This window comes from Liolophura sinensis, chromosome 1 (assembly GCF_032854445.1).
Source record: "Liolophura sinensis isolate JHLJ2023 chromosome 1, CUHK_Ljap_v2, whole genome shotgun sequence".
In the NCBI taxonomy this organism is placed as follows: domain Eukaryota; kingdom Metazoa; phylum Mollusca; class Polyplacophora; order Chitonida; family Chitonidae; genus Liolophura; species Liolophura sinensis.
The window spans coordinates 51,044,655-51,066,740 of record NC_088295.1 but is presented as its reverse complement, the minus strand read 5'-3'; the positions used below and the strand labels follow the sequence as shown (position 1 = coordinate 51,066,740).

General features: G+C 40.1%; 1 protein-coding gene across 1 annotated transcript in view; it reads left to right on the top strand.

Moving 5' to 3' along the window:
* The window catches only part of LOC135461904 (uncharacterized), a 36,391-nt gene that overhangs the window by 11,750 nt on the left and 2,555 nt on the right, over positions 1–22,086 (top strand). Inside the window, exons 8-23 of the mRNA XM_064739191.1 lie at positions 1,624–1,700; positions 1,927–2,000; positions 2,686–2,843; positions 3,909–4,113; positions 7,535–7,596; positions 8,455–8,514; positions 10,402–10,513; positions 12,334–12,381; positions 13,445–13,549; positions 14,126–14,170; positions 14,823–15,674; positions 16,098–16,220; positions 16,524–16,641; positions 17,446–17,599; positions 18,784–18,846; positions 21,028–21,100. Of these exons, the coding sequence (XP_064595261.1) occupies positions 1,624–1,700; positions 1,927–2,000; positions 2,686–2,843; positions 3,909–4,113; positions 7,535–7,596; positions 8,455–8,514; positions 10,402–10,513; positions 12,334–12,381; positions 13,445–13,549; positions 14,126–14,170; positions 14,823–15,674; positions 16,098–16,220; positions 16,524–16,641; positions 17,446–17,599; positions 18,784–18,846; positions 21,028–21,100 (2,329 nt within the window). The remainder of the gene's footprint in view (positions 1–1,623; positions 1,701–1,926; positions 2,001–2,685; positions 2,844–3,908; positions 4,114–7,534; positions 7,597–8,454; positions 8,515–10,401; positions 10,514–12,333; positions 12,382–13,444; positions 13,550–14,125; positions 14,171–14,822; positions 15,675–16,097; positions 16,221–16,523; positions 16,642–17,445; positions 17,600–18,783; positions 18,847–21,027; positions 21,101–22,086) is intronic.

Below are 22,086 nucleotides of genomic sequence, written 5' to 3'. Positions count from 1 at the left end.
AGTGTCGTCAGTATTTGTGTGGATAGTCCATGTACATGCAGTAGACACAGTGGCACAGTGTCGTCAGTATTTGTGTGGATAGTCCATGTACATGCAGTAGACACAGTGGCACAATGTCCTCAGTATTTGTGTGGATGGTTCATGTACATGCAGTAGACACAGTGGCACAGTGTCGTCAGTATTTGTGTGGATAGTTCATGTACATGCAGTAGACACAGTGGCACAATGTCGTCAGTATTTGTGTGGATAGTCCATGTACATGCAGTAGACACAGTGGCACAATGTCCTCAGTACTTGTGTGGATAGTTCATGTACATGCAGTAGACACAGTGGCACAATGTCGTCAGTATTTGTGTGGATAGTTCATATACCTGCAGTAGACACAGTGGCACAATGTCGTCAGTATTTGTGTGGATAGTTCATATACCTGCAGTAGACACAGTGGCACAATGTCCTCAGTATTTGTGTGGATAGTCCATGTACATGCAGTAGACACAGTGGCACAATGTCCTCAGTATTTGTGTGGATAGTTCATGTACATGCAGTAGACACAGTGGCACAATGTCCTCAGTATTTGTGTGGATAGTCCATGTACATGCAGTAGACACAGTGGCACAATGTCCTCAGTATTTGTGTGGATAGTTCATGTACATGCAATAGACACAGTGGCACAATGTCGTCAGTATTTGTGTGGATAGTTCATGTACATGCAGTAGACACAGTGGCACAATGTCGTCAGTATTTGTGTGGATAGTTCATATACCTGCAGTAGACACAGTGGCACAATGTCCTCAGTATTTGTGTGGATAGTTTTTATACCTGCAGTAGACACAGTGGCACAATGTCCTCAGTATTTGTGTGGATAGTCCATGTACATGCAGTAGACACAGTGGCACAATGTCGTCAGTATTTGTGTGGATAGTTCATGTACATGCAGTAGACACAGTGGCACAATGTCGTCAGTATTTGTGTGGATAGTCCATGTACATGCAGTAGACACAGTGGCATAATGTCATCAGTATTTTTGTGGATAGTTCATGTACATGCAGTAGACACAGTGGCACAATGTCGTCAGTGTTTGTGTGGATAGTTCATGTACATGCAGTAGACACAGTGGCACAGTGTCGTCAGTATTTGTGTGGATGGTTCATGTACATGCAGTAGACACAGTGGCACAATGTCGTCAGTATTTGTGTGGATAGTTCATGTACATGCAGTAGACACAGTGGCACAATGTCGTCAGTATTTGTGTGGATAGTTCATGTACATGCAGTAGACACAGTGGCACAATGTCGTCAGTATTTGTGTGGATAGTTCATGTACATGCAGTAGACACAGTGGCACAATGTCGTCAGTATTTGTGTGGATAGTTCATGTACATGCAGTAGACACAGTGGCACAATGTTGTCATCAGATTTCATTGTTTCAAGTATCTACTATACATAGTAGTACTATATTCGGGCTTAGATTGTGTTCATCTGAATAGGTGTTCAATTTTGTTACGTGTTCTGTTATCATAGATTAACTGCATTGTGATAGATAAGATATACATTGGCAGTTTCTGTGGTTTTTATTTCTGTTTCTGAATTTCAGTTCTGCTTAATTCCCATCTTTCTGTTTCAGTTGTGACAGCTCTCTGTGTTCAAAGGATGCTGTTTTTATGTCAGTACATAAATTTGTGGGAGGAGTGTCTACCCCAGGTGAGTTTGATTACTTGGACTTGTCTTCTACCAATATGGTGCCCACATACATATTAACGAGTGGGAAGGTTTGTTAGTAACTTACCAAAGGTCAGTTACATGTATTTACCCCAGACTCTAAAACTAATCGCACTTGTATATTAAATGAAAAATATGGTGTTAAAATGAAAAAATTAATCAGTTTAGATCTTACAACATTTCTCAGATTATTTTTCTTTTTGTGCAGGAGTTCTTGTTGCCAAGAAGTCATTATTCCAGAATCCTGTCCCTGAGGGATGTGGAGGTGGTTCAGTGTTTTTTGTAAGTTACAATGCTCTTATTGTACTTTGGGTGATTGACTTTCTTGAAGAATCATTCCAGTAAACTAAACCTTCTGTACTAAACAACAGTGTATGTTATTATCAGATTTGTACTTATTTATTTATTGATTTATTTATAGGAGTGCAGCTTAAATCCTGTACTCGGGGGGCCTGCGTGGGTCAGTTGGTTAGCGCGCTAGCGCAGTGTTATGACCCAGGATTCTCTCACCAATGCAGTCGCTGTGAGTTCAGCTCATGCTGGCTTCCTATCCGGCTGTACGTGGGAAGGTCTGCCAGCAACCTGCGGATGGTTGTGGGTTTCCTCCAGGCTGTGCCCGGTTCCACCCAACATAATGCTGGCTGTCGTCGTATAAGTGAAATATTCTTGAGTACGGCGTAAAACACCAATCAAATAAATAAATGAATGCTGTACTCTAGAATATTTGACTTTATAAATGTAAGCACTTACCCACGACAGTAGTCAGGCTTAAGGAAACCAGCCAGAACGTGTAGAAAAACACTAGTCTTTGCCAGGCACCTGACATCAAAATTACAATAAAAACTTCAGAGTATCGTTGTGCCAGTTTTTTGAGGATCAGATGGGTTATGCCCAGCAAATAGTTTTAATGATTGCCTTACCACCACATCATTGTTAGCTTAAGACATTACTTGTTGTTGTTTTTTAGGTGAGAAAGGAAAGGCAGCGGTACCTGCAGGAGCCTGAATTGCGTGAGGAGGCTGGAACACCCGATATTGTTGGCTCCATCAGAGCAGGGATGGTGCTACAGCTAAAAGAGGCTATAGGTCACAAGGTCATCATGCAGCGAGAGGAAGAACTCTGCAGGTGAGGGAGGGATGAAGTGCTGGAGGTCAAATCAGTCCATTGTAGTAAGACTGAGTACACTAGTCACCATATCGTCCAGAAACGAGACAGTAATTACATAGAGGTACATTATAGATCCTAACTTCCAGTCCTAAGCCCATGCTGTTTAGTTCCTGACTGGATCCACGGCCTACCCCTTGTCCAGGATGGTTGGATCCTCTGCATTTAATGGCTGTATGTTGACCACAAGATTTCTCTGGATCCATTGGTTGGTCCAGCAAAGCCAGGGTTGATCAGGAAGTGACCATGAAAAGTTTTTCTAAAATTAATGGGACATACTGCTGAAAGAAATTCTGAATTTTTGAGTTGGTTCAAGTAAATACAAATATAAGGGGAAATCTGTCACTGTTCTAAACTGTCCACCCAAAGAAATAACATGCAAGTGAGGCAGCGCAAAGATTCCCACAACGTTCAATTGTGTATCGCACATGGAAACAGTACCATAGATTGAAAGCAAAGTCTATCAAATACGATCTTCCTTTCTATTGAAAATTTTTTATGCAGTCTTTGTAATTCCCAAGGATCTGTATGGCAGAACTGAAGTTAAATGGTAGACCACATAATTACAATACAATACTGTGTCTGACAATTCAAGTTTGCTGAACATCTCCTGTCATCCAGGCAACAAGGGGAGGTAAGTGATGAAAAAAATCAGGCTTTCTAAATATGGCAACTTGAGTGAGTTGATGGTTAGAGGGAAACCCTGGATAAAACTGAACATGTACTTGTTCAGTGAAATACAGATGCATGTCAGTAGACAGTAGGCAAGTCTTAACTTTATGTAGATGATGTCTAAAATGACAGCACGCTTTCTTTGATGTTGGCGGTATGTCCCTTTAATAATCGGCATTTGAAATCACATGGTTTTACAGTCCAACAAGGCTGACAGCTATAGCTAGTCTGAATGTTTTAGCGTGGATCAGAAAACCACTAGAAAAATATTCCTGATATGGGAGTTAGAAGTCACATACTTTCGTAGCTTAGTATAATGGATTAATTAATTGCAAATTTCTGATTTCTTTCCAGAAAGGCTGTATCTGCTTGGCAGCGTTGTCCTGGAATGATTATTCTGGGGAATGAGTCAAGCACTCGACTACCCATATTTTCATTTGTTGTTTATAACATTGAGACTGGACTCCTGCTTCATCACAACTTTATCAGTGCTGTCCTAAATGATGTGTTTGGTATCCAGGCACGGGGTGGATGTGCGTGTGCAGGCCCGTACGCTCAGGTTTGTGCCCTATTGTATCAGAACTTCAGCAGATTGTAAAATGAGCTAAGACAGCTGGTTTCTGTAACCTCTTCTTTCTTGAACTAAGAGTTACTCATTGCTTTAATATGTGTCTTCTTGCTGTCTTTCATATGTACTAGTGGGCCTGCGTGGGTCAGTTGGTTAGCATGCTAACGCAGCATAATGTCCCCAGGAGCCTCTTACCAATGTGGTCACTGTGAGTTCAAGTCCAGCTCATGCTGGCTTCCTCTCCGGCCGTACGTGGGAAGGTCTGACTGCAACCTGCGGATGGTCGTGGGTTTCCCTAGGGCTGTGCCCGGTTTCCACCCACCATAATGCTGGCCGCCGTCGTATAAGTGAAATATTCTTGAGTACGGCGTAAAACACCAATCAAATAAATAAATAAATAAATTCATGTGTACTAAAAAAGTGGAAATATAATCACAGGAATATTACTTTCAGATTAAAGCACTTTTGAAATTAAATTAATACTCAGTGAAATTAATGAAGTTTTTTTTTTGATGATTTCGGATTGTTAAATGTTGCTGATGGCTAAGGTTTGAATGGTTTGTTTTATAAAGTTCATTAATCACAGACAGGTGCTGAAAGTGACTTTAGATTTACATCTTCTTTGTTGGGCAGTCACGGATCAGTTTTTTAAACTTCCTGTTTAAAGATTGTTTATCATATTGGATTGAAACTTGGTTCATTGCTTTACGATGACAAGTTATGAATTGGTTTTGAGCTTAGGGTTGTTTTATACATTTTCAATAAAATTACGGCCGTTTTTAAGTTCGCCTGTACGAAGTAAGGCTAGGTATTGTGAGAGGGGGAAAAGTGTTGGTGTCGGAGTTGGTGTCTGGTTAAGCTTTGTTTTCTTCTCCTGTATAATGGGCTCCCATACATAGATTGAAGATTAGTCTTTTTCTTTAGCTCCTGTACATGTATAATGAGCTCTCATTCATTGATTGAGGGTTAAGCTTTTTTTTTAACCTCTTGTATATTGTGTTATCATACATGCATTGAAGGGTAAACTTTTTGTTTGCTACTTATTCCAAGGTAAATGCACATTCTTGGATGGCAGGCTGAGTTTTTTTCTTAACTCTTGTATATTGGGCTATCACACATGGATTGAAGGTTGGGCTTTTTTTTTTTGCTCCCTAGTTTAAGGTATTGTGTGCAGATGCACATTCTCAGATGGAAGGTTAAGCTTTTGTTTTTTAGCTCCTGCATGATGGCAATCATATGCGGATCTCCAATATACAGCTATAGAAAGATATGTTTTGTTTGTATTTCTTTTTGCCAGTGTACATCTACAAAGGGCCTACTGATGGAAGGTTGTTTTTATTGGTTTTAGTTTTATAGGCTTTCTGAAAGCTTTTTAATGATTTTAATTGATAGACTTTCAGTTCAAAAATTTACTAGTTATGTAAACTTCAGTTTGTTTTCTGTAGTAAACATGTTCTGTAGAAATTAAGCCTCCGTGCAGGGCAAGAATTTCTTGTAAACAGGGTTTCTGTGACTTTATTGCTTACGAGATGGCTAGATTTACCATTTTTGTAATCAAGAAAAGTTTCATGTAGGGCTACAATTTTATGCACATGCCTACCTACACGTAGGAGAAGAAGGGTGTTAGGTTCCTCTGACGATTTTACCAGATTTGTCACTATTTTCCTGTTTTGTGAACACACATTCAGATTGACTGCATTCCGTTCTCCTGTAAACACGGATTTCTACAAGCCTTTCTTGTAGGGCTACTTTTTCTTATGCAATCACTTATCGAGATAAGCTTTTTGTCTCTCTAGCTACTTTACCAGACTTGTAGAGTGTAAGAATTTACCTTGGTGGATGCCATTTTATCTGGTATACAGAGTATCAGTAGAAAGCTTTCCACATCTGTGTTAGTACTAGGAGCCTATGACACTGGCATGTGCCTGCCTATATTGTGACGGAATGTTTAAACCATCCACACAAACAGTGACTGGTGTCAGCTGAGTATTTGCTCAGCCAATCAGAGAGCTGTAGTGGCCAACCATAGTCCACGGATAGCCAATCATGGGAAGCGATTTGCATTTCAAAGACCACTCCAGCGACTTGGTACTCGAACACCCTACAATGAAGTGTTTGTTACTACCAATAGTTCAACATTTGCTCGGCCATTTACAGTGTTGGAATTGTTCAAGGATTGCAGCTTGCAGTTCATAATTTGCATATCGAAGACCACGAACTCCCTACAGTGACGTCTTTACCGCCACAAAACTTTTATCTATATTCTGATTTCATTGTCTAGTTGCCTGCTATAGCAGGGAGCTGGTGGGTTTTTCTGATTGCCTTGTTCTGTTTTGTGAATTTTCACTGTTCTCCTTTAAAGACAGATTTCTATAAGCATTTCATGTAGGAATACAGTTTCTTTTGCAATCACTTATCTAGAGAAGCTTTTTGTCTCTAGCTATTTTACTAGATATATAGCGTGTCAGAGTTTGCCTACTTTTTGGATTTCATTTTGTCTTGTATGCACATTATCTGTAGCAAGCTTTCCACATCTATATTAGTGCTAGGAGCTTATGGCACTGGCCGATGCATGTGCCTTCCTAGACTACAACAAAATGATTAAACCGTCCACATTAACAGTGACTGTTCTCAGCTGAGTATTTGTTCAGCCAATCACAGGATTGCATTGGCCATACATTGTGCACGAATAACCAATCGTGGATAGCTATTTGCCTATCAAAGATCACTCCAGCGAGTTGATGCTTGAAATCCTCACAAGAAAGATAGCTCAACATTAGCTCAGCAAGTCACAGGGTCGCAGTTGCCACCGATAGTAGTTCAAGATTTGCATATCACAGAACATTACCCACATTGCCGCCTTTTACCACTACAACTCTATAACAGAGGAAGTCACCGCTCTGCAATATTCATTCATACCCTTACGATTAACATGATAAAATATGCTCCTTTATGATAAACATACGGTGTGATTTGTGACAGTATAATAATTTTTTTGGCTTTGATTGTTGATTTAATAATATCTTATTAGAGAATAATAACTGTGTATGATAGTGTCAGTCCACTTTATTTTGGTTTAGAGGTCAGCATTTGAACGGTTTACCGGACTTGAACATTATGCAGTTTTATGAACTCCTCAATCCAGTGTTCTCTGAATGCCTTGTTATCTTCTTTTGGTCTTTTTTTTTTTTTTGGTCAAAATAGTTTGTTATTCTGAATTGACACTTGGTATGTGGCTTCACTGAGACGAGTTACAGGCCATGTTGGAACTGTGAGCCATTTCATCCATTTCTCTGTTGTGGACTTTGATGTGCATATAGTTGTTGTTCCAGTGGTTTAAACCAGTAGGAGACATGTCCTTCTAGAAAGTGTATTGTGTTATTCATCTTCTCTTATCTTTTCCTCCTGCCAGGCTTTGTTAGGTATAGATGAAGAGTTAGCACAGAAGTATGAAGAACTATTGGCAGAGGATAGGTAAGTCAATTAATTAAAAAGGAGCAATTGAACTTCATACTTTCAGAGATCTCTGAAATACTTTTCAGGACCTTAACTCCTCCATCATCCGTGATTCTTGATTACCATTGGCTGATCAGGCGAGATAAAATGTTGACTTACACTTGTCAGAGCTGCAGGCCATCCCCACAGAGGGTATATGGAATTTATAGCCTTCGCCTGCTAAATTTATACACTGCGCAGCTAAATTACTGCGCATGCTGCTGTCATTTTTCTTTGTGACACTCGCATTCCATGGCGTGTCATTGTGACGTCACGCCAGTTGGCCAGTGCTGTCTGCAGTTGACAAAGCTAGCACGAGTTTTTTTAGTTTTTTACGAGTTTTTATATAACTTTACATGTACTGGAGACTGGCTTTCTGTTTACTGTAGGGACAAAATCATTATCCCCGTCTTGAGAAGGGTACATGGGGATGTGAACTGGGTTGAAATCCCCATATACCCTTCTCAACACGCAGGTAACTTTTCATAATTTGGCTCTATAGCTTTAATGAACTGAGTATCTAATATATCCAATATTTGAGCTTTACACACTCTTTTGAAGATCTGCACAACAGGTGGGTTTTGGTTAGTGCAGCATCATGTTATTTACCCATGTTGTAATAAATGGTATGCAACTCTAATTGTCTCAAATAATACCTGCATTTTTAAAATTTCTGTTGCGTTTACAACAAGACCTACATGTAGCATATTCTTGAACTGTTAGCATGGTCGACTGAAAAGTCTTAAGATGGTAGTGGTGCTAGAGTGTATAGGGTAGGAGCGTGAGTTGACACGCAATCTCTCTATGTACTCTTTATGTCAGTGTTTTCTGTTGTAGTCGTTTGGACAGAATTCACCTGAGAAGATATACAGAGTACTCAGACAGAGAAATTCTCAGGTATGTAGATTGCTCTGTCTGAGAAGATACACAGAGTACTCAGACAGAGAGATTCTGGGGTATGTACACTGCTCTGTTTGAGAAGATACTGCTCTGGACAAAGCCGTGTTTATACAGTATTTCTAGATATTTCAAGGATGCATGAGACGCATGGTTTTTATTAGCTTATGCTGAGTAAGCACTGTGGCCTAAAATACACTGTAAAAGTAGAAAAAAAACTTCTCAGATTTTTCTAAGGGTATAAATGTGGCTTTAAACTACAGTTTCCCTGTAGCAGTCAGTCTGGAAATTCAGTAGCCTGCTGTGGTGGTGTCAACGGTGATAGCTGTCAAAACAACTTTGTTGGAGTGGGGGTGGGGGTGGTGGTGGGGGGTCCAAATTGGGGCCACTAAGCTGGCCCTGTGTTCCCACTGTTTATATTGATGACATCATTGCTGAATATTTTCAATCACTGATGGAAAAAATATGCATAAAATAGAGAGGTTCTGAAGTGAAAAATATGCCTGAAAAATGATGCCTCAAAAAGTTCTTCATTTTTCCAAAAACCACACTCTTCATTTTAATGTATCCTTGATGTTCACTTTGTCAGGTGTATCTAGGATTTGCAAGTCATGAAAACACTTGTGTACTATTGCTGTAGGGAGCATTATGCCAGTACCTATACGTAGTACGGTGATGGAAGATGGTCAGTTGTTGGCTCATGCTGCCTCAGCCAATACAAGTGGAATATGTTTGTATTCCATCATTTCAAGACCATGTTACAAATTCATATCTGTAAATAACCTTTGGTGGGATTTACATATATGTATTTTTTTTGGGGGGGGGGGGGGGAATTTGTGACAGCGAATTTTCTACATCATCAGATTGAAGCAGGAAACCGATTTCTCTGTGTAAAGCAGTACTTTCGCCAGGGATACTGGAAACATAAACATAAGAAATTGAAGAGGGAAATTTTAAGGAACGGCATACATGCGGTGGCCGGTTCATTGTATTAAAGTTTTCTATCCTTTACCTTGATAAATCATATTAAATAGGGTTGTCAGTGAAACAGCGTGCTTCCATGCAGTTACCATCGTTCGGAGAAAAACGGCAAAGCATTTCCCAGAGAAACGTGGTTCAGACTGCCAATGTACCACATTTTGTTTTCATATTAAAGTATCTGTAAGTCATGATGAGAATAACCTGTGTTAGCAGTTTGCTGATGTGAGCACAGACATTTATCTGACTCCAGAAACTTGTGTAATGGTGATTCCGCAGAGAAATGTGAAACATATGTTCTGTAATACGCATGTTTTGAGATATGACGTTACGACAACAGAGTGACGTCCCTTTATGATATGACGTCGTCAGTTTATGGCACGGTAGGGCCAATAGGGTAATTTTAACATGGGGTGGTATATAGAATATAGAGAAATAATTGAAAGGATTACACTGATCTTCTGAATTGTGTTCAGGGGCGTATTAGTGTTCCCCCAATATTGCACAAAAAATACTTAATGGCGATAGTTTGATCTACACACGGTCACTGTCATGCTAAAAGGTAGGCAAGTAGCCCTACTGTGCCGTAAAGTGGCGACGTCTTTATGCACCGGGACATCATTCTGTTGTCGTAATTGTATTTACAGTTATGGTTGTTGTGGCTAATGTTTACAGGTCAACCTTTTTTCTGTAATTTGAAGGAATGATCGTGGCTTAATGTCTAAAGTTCATGGTAAATCTGTATTTTGAATTTACTCCTAAATTAAAAAAAATTATTCACACTATGTTGTAAAAGTTGGGAAGTATATTGTGATTTTATGAGAAATGCTGTTGGACATTGGTGTTTGCTTATGGTTAAGTGAGCAGCAGAGTTTGGGCACGTCACCAACATTTCACTTCCTTCTGCAGACCTGGATTCACCAGGATCAACCTGCCTTACTTTATTACTGACGAGGAACTGGACTTTGTCATTCAGGCTGTTCAAATTGTGGCTACAGAGGGCTGGAAACTATTGCCTAAGGTATGAATACACACTGTACATATACATGTGGGTAATTTCTTATTTATTTATTTATTTATTTGGGTAATTTCTTATTTATTTATTTATTTGGGTAATTTCTTATTTATTTATTTATTTATTTGATTGGTGGTTTACGCCGTACTCAAGAATATTTTACTTATACGACGACGGCCAGCATTATGTTGGGTGGAAACCGGGTACAGCCCGGGGGGAAACCCACAACCATCCGCAGGTTGCTGGAAGACCTTCCCACTTACGGCCGGAGAGGAAGGATAATTTCTGATCATTTGAAAAATCAGCTGTACAGTGGGTAGTGGGTAATGTCTTCACTTCCTGGCCAATTTGACCAAAGGGTACTGTCGACATGTTTATCTACTGGTTGTCTTCCACACGTTGTTAGCAAGATATCTCAAAAAAGAGCTTACTTGATTTGGTAAGCCAAACATAAAGAGATACTTTTGTGTTAAGACATGTATGTTCTAAAAGCAAGGATAAATGATAAGGATTGAGAGAATAAGAATTGCTTTCTTAAATTGCAAAAAAAAAAATACATTGTATTAAAACCACTGTTGTTAGTTCCGGAGGACAATAAGGAAACAAAAGTTTTCAGTCAATTCCCATTTTATCTGGTCTGAGTCAAGCCAAATAGGGTTCACCTTTATTGTAAAAATGGGATTCACCTTTATTGTAAAAAATGGGGTTCACCTTTATTGTAAAAATGGGGTTCACCCTTATTGTAAAAATGGGATTCACCTTTATTGTAAAAAATTGGTTGGAGATAAAAATCTATGTAACCTGAGATTAAGACAGACGTCTATTTTAATCCCAGATGTAACAAATAAATAAACTTTCATAATAGTATAACCCCTACATTGTTGAGTCAAAAGCTCCAAAAAACTATTCACTGATCAGAGCTTAAGATTTGAACTTTTATTTTAAACCCTTTTGATGACGTGGTAAGTTTTGTGTTAGTTGCTTTATACGCAATTACTTTACGCGTCATACTTCCAACGCACATCTTGTCATTCAAGCATAATTGCCTTAGTCGATGTCATAACAGCCTAATTCATGGTCACATAAGGAATATTATCACGTCCCATCAGGAACATTTTACAGAAACTGCTGAAGATTTTGTTTTTGAGGACTCTATAAATAGCGTTGTTAATCCTAAATGTTTTGAACCCTGATACTAGCTATATTCCACAGGGTATCCTTCATATCAGTTTAATATTTTCTGCCTGGCCTCTCGTGGTACTGAAATTTTATTTATTTGTTACATCTGGGATTAAAATAGGCGTCTGTCTTGATCCCAGGTTACATAGATTTTTATCTCCAAGCATTTTTACAATAAAGGTGAACCCCATTTTTACAATAAAGGTGAACCCCATTTTTACAATAAAGGTGAACCCCCTTTGGGAGGACTTTTAATATTTGTGTTCTCCGCTTTGGGATGGGGGAGGGGGCTATAGATCCAGGGTCAATCCGGGGTCGGGTCACACCTAAGACCTTAAAAGTGGAAATTCTAGCTTCCTCGCTTAGCATTCAGCATTAAGGTAATAATGCAACGACTGGTTGATCGGCTTACTTGCCTTTGGTAAGTCGTCTCAGTGAAGCAGCATGTGAAAAAGAGCGGTGGAAATCCGTCCTGCAACAAGGAGGCACATTACATGCACTCTAAGGACTCCTTGGTTGTCATATGACTGAAAAATTGTACAACGTTAAACCCTAAGCACTCAATCACTATATTTGTGATCCATGTTTTATGGTTTAGCCTTCAGTTTTCACAGACTGTACCTTGAAAATCTACTTTCAACTTTCAGTACATGTTCAATCCTCAAACTGGAGAATGGAGGGCAAGAAATCATCAGGTAAGTTTTAGTTTCCATGGTTATAGGCATTAAAAAGATGATAGATTTAAAATATTGCACTCTGCTATGTGTAATGTGATATCATCTAATTTTTGAATGAAAAACACACACTCTTGACTGTTGAAAGTTTTTGAAACTGATAAAAACATAGTTATTTCCCCTGTTTCTATCCCACAGAGTTGTCTCCCTCTGTTCCACCCTGTCCAGCTACGTGGCCACAGACCCCCATTAGTTTTCCATAAGCGACAATGTTAACGTTTAGCGCTGTAGCTCAGTCCCAAACATTCTGAGGCCAATAAGCTTTGGTGCATACCTGGCCCAGCCTGTGAGAAAGAAGCTGTAAAAATCTTGACATAGGTTGACCGTCAAAATCTGGACCTTTCCATGCCGGCAGCTGGGAGGGGTGCCTAGCAACGCCAAGGGGACGTCACTCGCAGCCTCATCACCACCTGTCTCCTTGTGTCCTCTCGCCCAGAATTTCAAACTTTCACCATTAAAACTCATACCTGCCCAAAGCTTAGACAATTTCCATCATTTTGATACCAAGCATGCACCTGTACACCAAAAACGGCAGGCTGGCAGCAAAAAAAGACTTTACACCCTAAAATACACAGAACTACAATCGTCCCTACTGAAAAACGGAAGTTGTAATGGGGGTCTGTGTCCACATTGTAAACCTTCAGACACCATTAACTTGTATTGGGGAGTGGATCAACATGGGACAGTTAATGATAGCACATGGATACATTAGATTCCTATAACCTTTTCCAGATAGAGATTCTGGATCTCAGTGATAAAATGAAGCTTTTTTTAGTCAAGTTTAAAGCATACCACTGAATTATGTTGTCTAGACGCTTGTATGCGTTTAGACTGCGCAGTGTGTATGCTGGACTTGTTTTTGGATGGTTTATGCGTTTCCCAGAATGCATTATGCCCACTACACTGAGCTTTAGGGATTAACCATGGGATTTTTAGGTAAATTCTTGATGTTTTACTTATATATGGTACTACTTGATTGTTAATAATCCTGTCATTTGTTGATATGTGACATGTTTATTGGCAGTTGTTCAGAGACAGAAAATGGCTGGGTCACATCAGCTACTCCTCGGGACAAATGACCTACAAGGATCCCTTCACATTAAGAGGACAGCTACCCCAAAATTTACAGGTAAAAAACTAAAAGATGTGTCGGTGCTTCAGATCATTGCAAGGTTGTCAAAATTATCAAATGTTTGCCAAGCATCATGAAAAGATAATTTTTCCCTCAAAAATCTTCCAGTACATGGGAGATGATTTTTTTTTCAATTCCAATCTGACAAAAGATCAGCAGAGTGTAAAATGTATGGAATAAGCATGAAATACATGCATCATTTGTTTATATTTAGGGTTTGGAAGCTACCATATTAAACAAATGTAGCATTCATACTATTTTGCATAGCTTATAAAAATGAATATGCATGTTTTGTAGAATTATGACTTTGATTCAGGGAGTTATAACTTGGCTGAGCTAATATGTCATGTAGGTTACTGTATTGGACCATTTTTCAAATGACACATTTTGCTTGATTTTGATCGATACTTTCACCATGCAGGGCCACATGCAAAGTTTGATCAATTTCTCATCAGAAATTTCTTGTGTTGGCACCAAAAGTATGATTGTAAGGCCTTTATGAGCTTCAGGAAGTCCAGTTTTTCACATGTCTAACGTTAGGTCAAATACAATGCGTTAATGTTGTGATTTCAGGAATGCTTGAACCAGGCCAAGCAGCTTTGTGAGACAGTCTATCAGGTAGGTGGTTAATGAGAGACTCGAGGATGTGCTACACAGAAGGTCCAAGTGGCTTATAACGGGACATAATTAGGGGAAAACAAATGAGTTCACCGCTTTGGAGCATCTTGATGCAGGCGGGAAGGAATTTTATGAGTTCTCCATTCTCTCATGTTTTTATCTATGACAGGTACATAATAATACCTGTAAAAACCAGTCAGGTGCTTGACAAATACAGAGTGTTGGTTTTGCTCCTATAGCTGTGGGTTATTTCGTATTGCGTGGTATTTTTTTGCATCCTTGCTGGGTTTACCATAAGCACTGACGTAGTGTATTGTGCTACTTTTACATCACAGGTTTTTGTTGCATACATAAATCTTACGATGACGCGTTTTGTACATAAACCTAACGATGACGCCCACCCACACCCATCTTTCCCTTGGGCACATTGTAAGTAATGCTACGTACCCCCTCCTCCTGTGAACATATGTACTTATACAGATAAGTGACATCGACATCAAAGCAGTTACACGAGTGTTGAAGCTAATTAAGACATAGATCTGAATAATATATTGAGCATAATAACATGTGAAATGTTGAGTCGAACAACAACATGATGATATCGCCGTAAGTCAAGTTTTGCCTTCTTTTGTCCAAGCAGACTTGTCCAGAGCTACCAGATTATACCATGATATTTGATGAGGAATCCAGGCCATTTCGCTGGTTTCTTCTTCCCAGTGAGGCACAGCAGTGTCTGAGGGGTCAAAGTTCACAAGAAAGCAGTCACAGAGGTCAGAGTTCAGAGGGTGGCTGTCAGAGTTCACAGATACCTTTTTGCCCCTCAAAACTGTGTCAGAGATTTGGTGTGCAGCCTAAAACTATTCTATCTGTTGATGGAAATGAGAAAAAGTTCATCCAGGAGGATTTGCCTGCTTTGGATTCGGTGACAAGTTCTCCACATTCTCTGAAAAATAAAGTCAGTTTCATGACAGGAATGGTACAAACTTTACAGAGTGGGTTCTCCAGCATTGCTTCTGATGATCCAGAGGTGTCAGAGTCACTCACTGAAAATCAAGAATGTGTTATGTTGGATGAAAATCCTGATTCGGATTGTGTCTCAAGTGAGGACAGAACTTCAATGTTTGTAACAACTGAGACACAAAAAATGTCTAGTATGACAAAAGGTAATGAGCCAGATCTGCTTCAGGATGAGAGGACCAGCTCATGCCAAGGATTAAGCCCAGGGCCTGAAACCAAAATGACACTTGGCAGTATGTTAGAGGTCAGTCCTGAAAGTAAGTTAACTTCTGTTTCAAGTATTGTAGACAAAGACAAGGATATTCCAGGAGGAGGCTCTGTAGACTCTGATAAATCTAAAACAGTCAGTTCATCCAGATTAAAGAGGATATCCCAATCAAAGAAGACTTCCTCAGAAATCACAGATCAAGAAAACCCAAAGGCAAAGAAAACAAAGATTTTGAAGTGGCATTGTCCAGGGAAGAAGATATTTAATCCCTTTCTGGAGGTATATCTAAAACTATTGATGAAGTTTTACTTTTTTACAGTATATATGAAACGCTTGGTTTTTATTTCTTAATACCGGTATGCATTTTAGGAGGTGCCCTAACATGTAAAAATACATAAAGCCTGTTTCTGACATAAAAATGACTTTCAGCATTTTTCCGAAAGTGTCAACTGTCATTCCGAAAATTAAGTACCTGGCAGTTGTGGTAATCAACAGTACAGCTGTACCCAGTAAGTTCATTGATGTTATTTCCTAAAACTTCCAACCACTGAAAGAAAATATGCATGAAAAAAGGTCTTACTAATTCAGTGTTTACATCCAGCTCCTATTGGCTCAGCTGGAGAGTAAAGGCTGCAGTTTGTCAGGTACTGGGCAGAGTACCCTGATTTTGGTTCATGTGTTGTTGTTTTCCACCGCCCCCAGGCAGTAGAGGAGTACAGCATGCTGAGGGTGAATGACCGTGTCTTAGTTTGTCTGTCCGGGGGAAAGGATTCCCTCTCTCTACTACACACCATCAGACAGTACCAGTTCTATGCCAGAAGCAAGGTTTGTCCATGGTTTGACAATACGGAACAAATGGAATTGATCAGTCTTATATTATTTTCTTTAAATAGATGTCTGAATTTGAGACATATGATTACCTAAGTACATCTTATTGAAATTTTATTTTGACGCTAAAACGCTGGAGACAGTGAGGCCATGATCATATTTTATCTTCTTTGATGTTGAAAGATTTAGGTCGGAAACTTTTTAACAGGAATACATTTTGTCTGAACTGTTGGCAGTAAAGGAGAAAGAAACTTATAATGTTATAATGTGTCTTAACTGAAAATGTTCCTCTGATTACAGGGAAAGAACTTTGAGTTTGGAGCAGTGACTGTGGACCCCCAGACCCCATCATATGACCCCAGCCCTCTGAAAGACTACCTGGCAGTTCTTGGGGTTCCATATTTCTATGAGTCTCAAGGTGGGCACTGTAAGGGGAAGTAACTCCGGGAGGGTCAATATTTTATCATGCCAGTATATTCAGAATATGGCAAACTCTGGGCTTTGAAGGCAGACATTTAGTTACTGTATTTGAATAGGTGAATAGCATTGGCAGCTGTCAGATTTATGCTCTGGTACAGACCTGGAATGGGTATTGTTTGTGCTTGTAAAATGATACCATTGTTTATTTATTTATCTGATTGTTGCTTAAAGCAATAATCATGAATTTTTCACTTACACCATGGTAGTCATTTTTGTATATGGGAGGAAAACTGGAGTACCTGGGTTAAACCACTGTTGTATGACAGCTTACTGGCGAACTTTCTCACATGCTGCGTACAGATATGAACACGATATTGGTGGAGGATAAGCGGTCTTCAGTGCATACTTATTGTCACCATGGTCCTAAAGGCAGAAAAAGCACTTAAATTTACCAATTTTTTCTTTGGTATGAAGCTGCAGCTTGTGTGTCTTAGCGATAGAAAAGCAAGCAGTTCTACCCACAAGACTAAGGTCCCGCTCTCATCTATATTTATAGGTTATAGGTTCAACAGTTAAACATTATTACAAAACAGTTATACTTGCTACGATATTAGACTGAAGATACATGTATGCTACTGTAATTTACTTTCATTTTCCATTCTGTAAGGATAAGTGAAATAGTGATGCTTCCTCACTATTATGTTTTACAATAAAATATACACATTGATCAGTCTATTTGTGAATGATGTCTGCTGATATTGTTGACAGTTCTGAAACGTGGTGTGTTTGTTATGTTTTGCAGGTATTTTAGAGAGTGCTGCAGGGTTGCCATATGAGTGTGCCTCTATTTGTAGTTTCTGTAGCCGTATGAAGCGAGGTCGTATTTATGCCTGTGCCAGGAGAGAAGGATACAATGTCTTAGCTCTCGGACAGCATCTTGATGACCTTGCAGAGAGGTAAAAGCAGTAATCTTGGACGGTTTTTTATATGCCCCCACCCTTAGGAGGAGCGTATTATGCTGTAGTAATTTTGTCAGTTTTTCTCTCCGTATTCGTGTCCAGGCTATATCTCCGATTGTTTTCCATGGTGGATACATTTTTGGTGGATACAGAAATACACGGATGACGATGTGTCGTGACTCACATTTGTTCATTTCTGCGGTTGTCATGGTTACCAGATCGCCAGTTTCCCTATATATTCTATATAGAAACAGACATGATTTCGTGTCTGGGCTATAACTCCAACTCTTTTCGGCATAGAGTTTCCATTTTTGTTGGATACATAATAAACAGATGATGATGTGTCCCATAATTCACATTTGTCCATTTTTGCAGTTGTCATAGTTACCAGATTGTCATTTTCCTATCTATACTATATCAATAAATATGATTTTGTCTCCGAGCTATAGCTCAAACTGTTTTCCAGACAAGAGTTTTAATTTTTGGTGGATACATAGATACACAGACTACGAGGTGTCGTGACTCACATTTGCCCATTTTAGCGGTTGTCATGGTAACCAGATAGCCATTTCCCCTATATAAACTATATAAACAAATATAATTTCATGTCCGGGCTACAACTCCAACTGTTTTCTGCATAAAGTTTTTATTTTTGATGAACACAGTTGTCCACTGGCGCGATTGTCATGATAACCACATTCAACACCTATGAAGGTTCCCCTCAAGCTTAGTGGTTCTTGACAAATGCCTCGCAGACTCAGTGATGTACAATGCTTGTCTTGAAGTTGCTGTTTACAATGACCAATGAGGTGGCAGACTTGAATCCAGATGTGGCTGGTTTGTCTGGGGTTTGATGTCAGGGGGTTTGATGTCAGGGGGGTTGATGTCAGGGGGTTTGTCAGGTACACTGTATGTATATTTGGGGATTACCATCATCCATCAACCTGGCATCAGGTAACTCTACTTCACAGAGCTTTGTTTTACATTTTAGTTTAATATTGGGACAAACAGTTAAAGGTAATTATTTCTGATAGTTATTTTGTGCAATATGTTATTCCTACATATATTAAGTAAGAGCACCATTTGTTTGTAGGCTTTGTTTGGCTATTATTGTCATTACTTTCTACATTGTATTAGACCCTAAATAAGTTAAATATGTATATTCTGTTTTCTATTTGCAGTTTCCTCATGTCTTTTTTCTATAATGGCATTCTAAGAACTATGAAGGCATCCTATACAGTGCAGTAAGTATATATATATATATATGTTGTGTATTAGAAAATTGGTTTAGGTGAAGGATGTTAATTTTGGTCTGCCTTGTTCATCTCTATTGCTTTGGTTTCCCTGCAAATATTGTCCCACTTTAATAAAACTTCTTATTTGGGTTCACTTTGTGGAGCTCCACATCAAATTTGAAACCAGACCAATGCATGGCTAAGTTTTGGGCATTTAATGAATTCACTCCTATTGGTCATTGGGTTTCCATGCATTAATCGCTCCAGATATTGTCTACCAGCATTGATAGTATTTTGTGTGCAGGCTTATTTTTGTACCATTCAGTCAAGTTAAAAAACAATTGGATCCTTGGATAAGTTTTTTCATAGATCTGTCAAACAAGGGTGGTATTGTGGTGCTACAGAGACCTGTCAACCACCGGTGGCATGGCTGTGCCACAGAGACCTGTCAAACAAGGGTGGCATGGATGTGCTACAGAGGCCTATCAACCACCAGTGGTATCGCTGTGCTACAGAGACCTATCAACCTCCGGTGGCATGGATGTGCTACAGAAACCTATCAACCGCCGGTGCTAGATAGACCTGTCAACCACCGGTGGCATGGCTGTGCTACAGAAAGCTGTCAACCACCGGTGGCATGGCTGTGCTACAGAAACCAGTCAACGACGAGTGGCATCTCTGTGCTACAGAGACCTGTCAACCACCATTGGCATGGCTGTGCTACAGAGGCCTATCAACCACCGGAGGCATGGCTGTACTACAGAAACCTATCAACCACCGGTGCTACAGAGACCTGTCAACCACCGTTGGCATGGCTGTGCTACAGAGACTTGTCAGCTACTGGTGGCATGGATGTGCTACAGAGACCTATCAACCACCGATGACATGGCTGTGCTACAGAGACCTATCAACCATCGGAGGCATGGCTGTACTACAGAAACCTATCAACCACCGGTGCTACAGAGACCTGTCAACCACCGGTGGCATGGCTGTGCTACAGAAACCTATCAACCACCGGTGCTGCAGAGACCTGTCAACCACCGGTGGCATGGCTGTGCTACAGAAACCTATCAACCACCGGTGCTACAGAGACCTGTCAACCACCGGTGGCATGGCTGTACTACAGAAACCTATCAACCACCGGTGCTACAGAAACCTATCAACCACCGGTGCTACAAAGACCTGTCAACCACCGTTGGCATGGCTGTGCTACAGAGACCTGTCAGCTACTGGTGGCATGGATGTGCTACAGAGACCTATCAACCACCGGTGACATGGCTGTGCTACAGAGACCTATCAACCATCGGAGGCATGGCTGTACTACAGAAACCTATCAACCACCGGTGCTACAGAGACCTGTCAACCACCGGTGGCATGGCTGTGCTGAAGAGACCTGTCAACCACCGGTGGCATGGCTGTGCTACAGAGACCTGTCAACCACCAGTGGCATGGATGTGCTAAAGAAACCTATCAACCACCGGTGGCATGGCTGTACTACATAGACCTGTCAACCACGGGTGGTATCGCTGTGCTACATAGACCTGTCAACCACGAGTGGTATGGCTGTGCTACATAGACCTGTCAACCACGAGTGGTATGGCTGTGCTACATAGACCTGTCAACCACGAGTGGTATCTCTGTGCTACAGAGACCTGTCAACCACGAGTGGTATGGCTGTGCTACATAGACCTGTTAACCACGAGTGGTATCGCTGTGCTACATAGACCTGTCAACCACGAGTGGTATGGCTGTGCTACATAGACCTGTCAACCACTGTAACATTGTTACTCAAATGTAGAAAGTAGGACACAATTCATCTCTCCTTTAAAAGGCTTCCACTGACTGATCAGACTGATTTTTGGTGGGGCATACAAATCTATTACCTGTGGCACTTGACAATGAAGTCGTAAAGTTCAAATTCAGCACTTGCTGGCTTTGCTGGGGCTTTAAGAAAGGAGCTGTTGTTTTAGCTTCGTGTTCATGTAAGATGTAATGGATTTCCTCCACTCACAAGTCAGGCTTTAACAGCAAGCAGGAAAATCAATCAAACCAGTTGTGCATGAACTCTTGCCTAATTCTGATTCCAATGCCTTCCTAGCTGTATGCTGCATGTACATGGTGAAGTTCAGTTTAAATCAGCTACATTCTGTGGTGAAGTGTTTGTTGAATCTACAAACTTGTGTGTTTCAGGGAAGGAGATCTGAGAGTCATTCGTCCATTTGTTTATGTACGAGAGAAAGCCTTGCGGGAGTTTGCAGCAGAGGTGGGTGTTACTAGATCTCTCTAGACAGTATCACATTTTCATTATATATTAACCTTAGTTTTTCTGTCAGTCATTTGAAATAGTTAAATAAGTATGACAGTAAACTAAATTATGATCGCTGTTTCTTTGATTTATTATGACGTTGAATGCTGTAAATTCCAGACATCATAAAAATACACCCTAAAAATATTCCTGAAATGTCAAATGCTTTGGGTGCCTCCGTGGCTCAGTTGGTTATCGCGCTAGCACAGCATAATGACCCAGGAGTCTCTAACCAATGCGGTCGCTGTGAGTTCAAGTCCAGCTCATGCTGGCTTCCTCTCCGGCCGTACATGGGAAGGTCTGCCAGCAACCTGCGGATGGTCGTGGGTTTCCCCCCGGGCTCCTCCCAGTTTCCACCCACCACGATGCTGGCCGCCGTCGTATAAGTAAAGTATTCTTGAGTACGGCGTAAAACACCAATCAAATAAATAAATAAATAAATCAAATGCTTTGAAAAGTGAAGACAATGTCCAGATGAAGATATTATGACAGATGAAAGATCCTCCAGTGCATAATTCACATCGCACTCTTTCCTGTTGGTGTAAGTGATTCCACGTGTAACTTTTCACGACCTTTTTTTGTAAACGTGTCAGTCACAATACTCAAATGTGATGCCGTGTGAAATTCAGAAATACCTGCACACATTTCTCTTCCCCAATTAACATTGATGACTGGTTACCTAGTAAAGAATGACGTAAAACTGCACTGTTTAGAATTCACAGGCAAGCTTTCGGCTCAAGCTGTCAGACTGTTTTTAAAATGTTTTAGTAAAATTTATAAAAATAAGTGAGTAGCTAGCACTGTTTTTAAGCACTATCTGTCACAGGGTTGCAAGTTATGTTATCCCATTAGAGTATTGTGTTTCAGATTTGCCATATACAGGTTCAGTATGGGGATAAATTTCTTCCTGATTAAACTAGGATCCAGTGGATCCGATTTCTTGT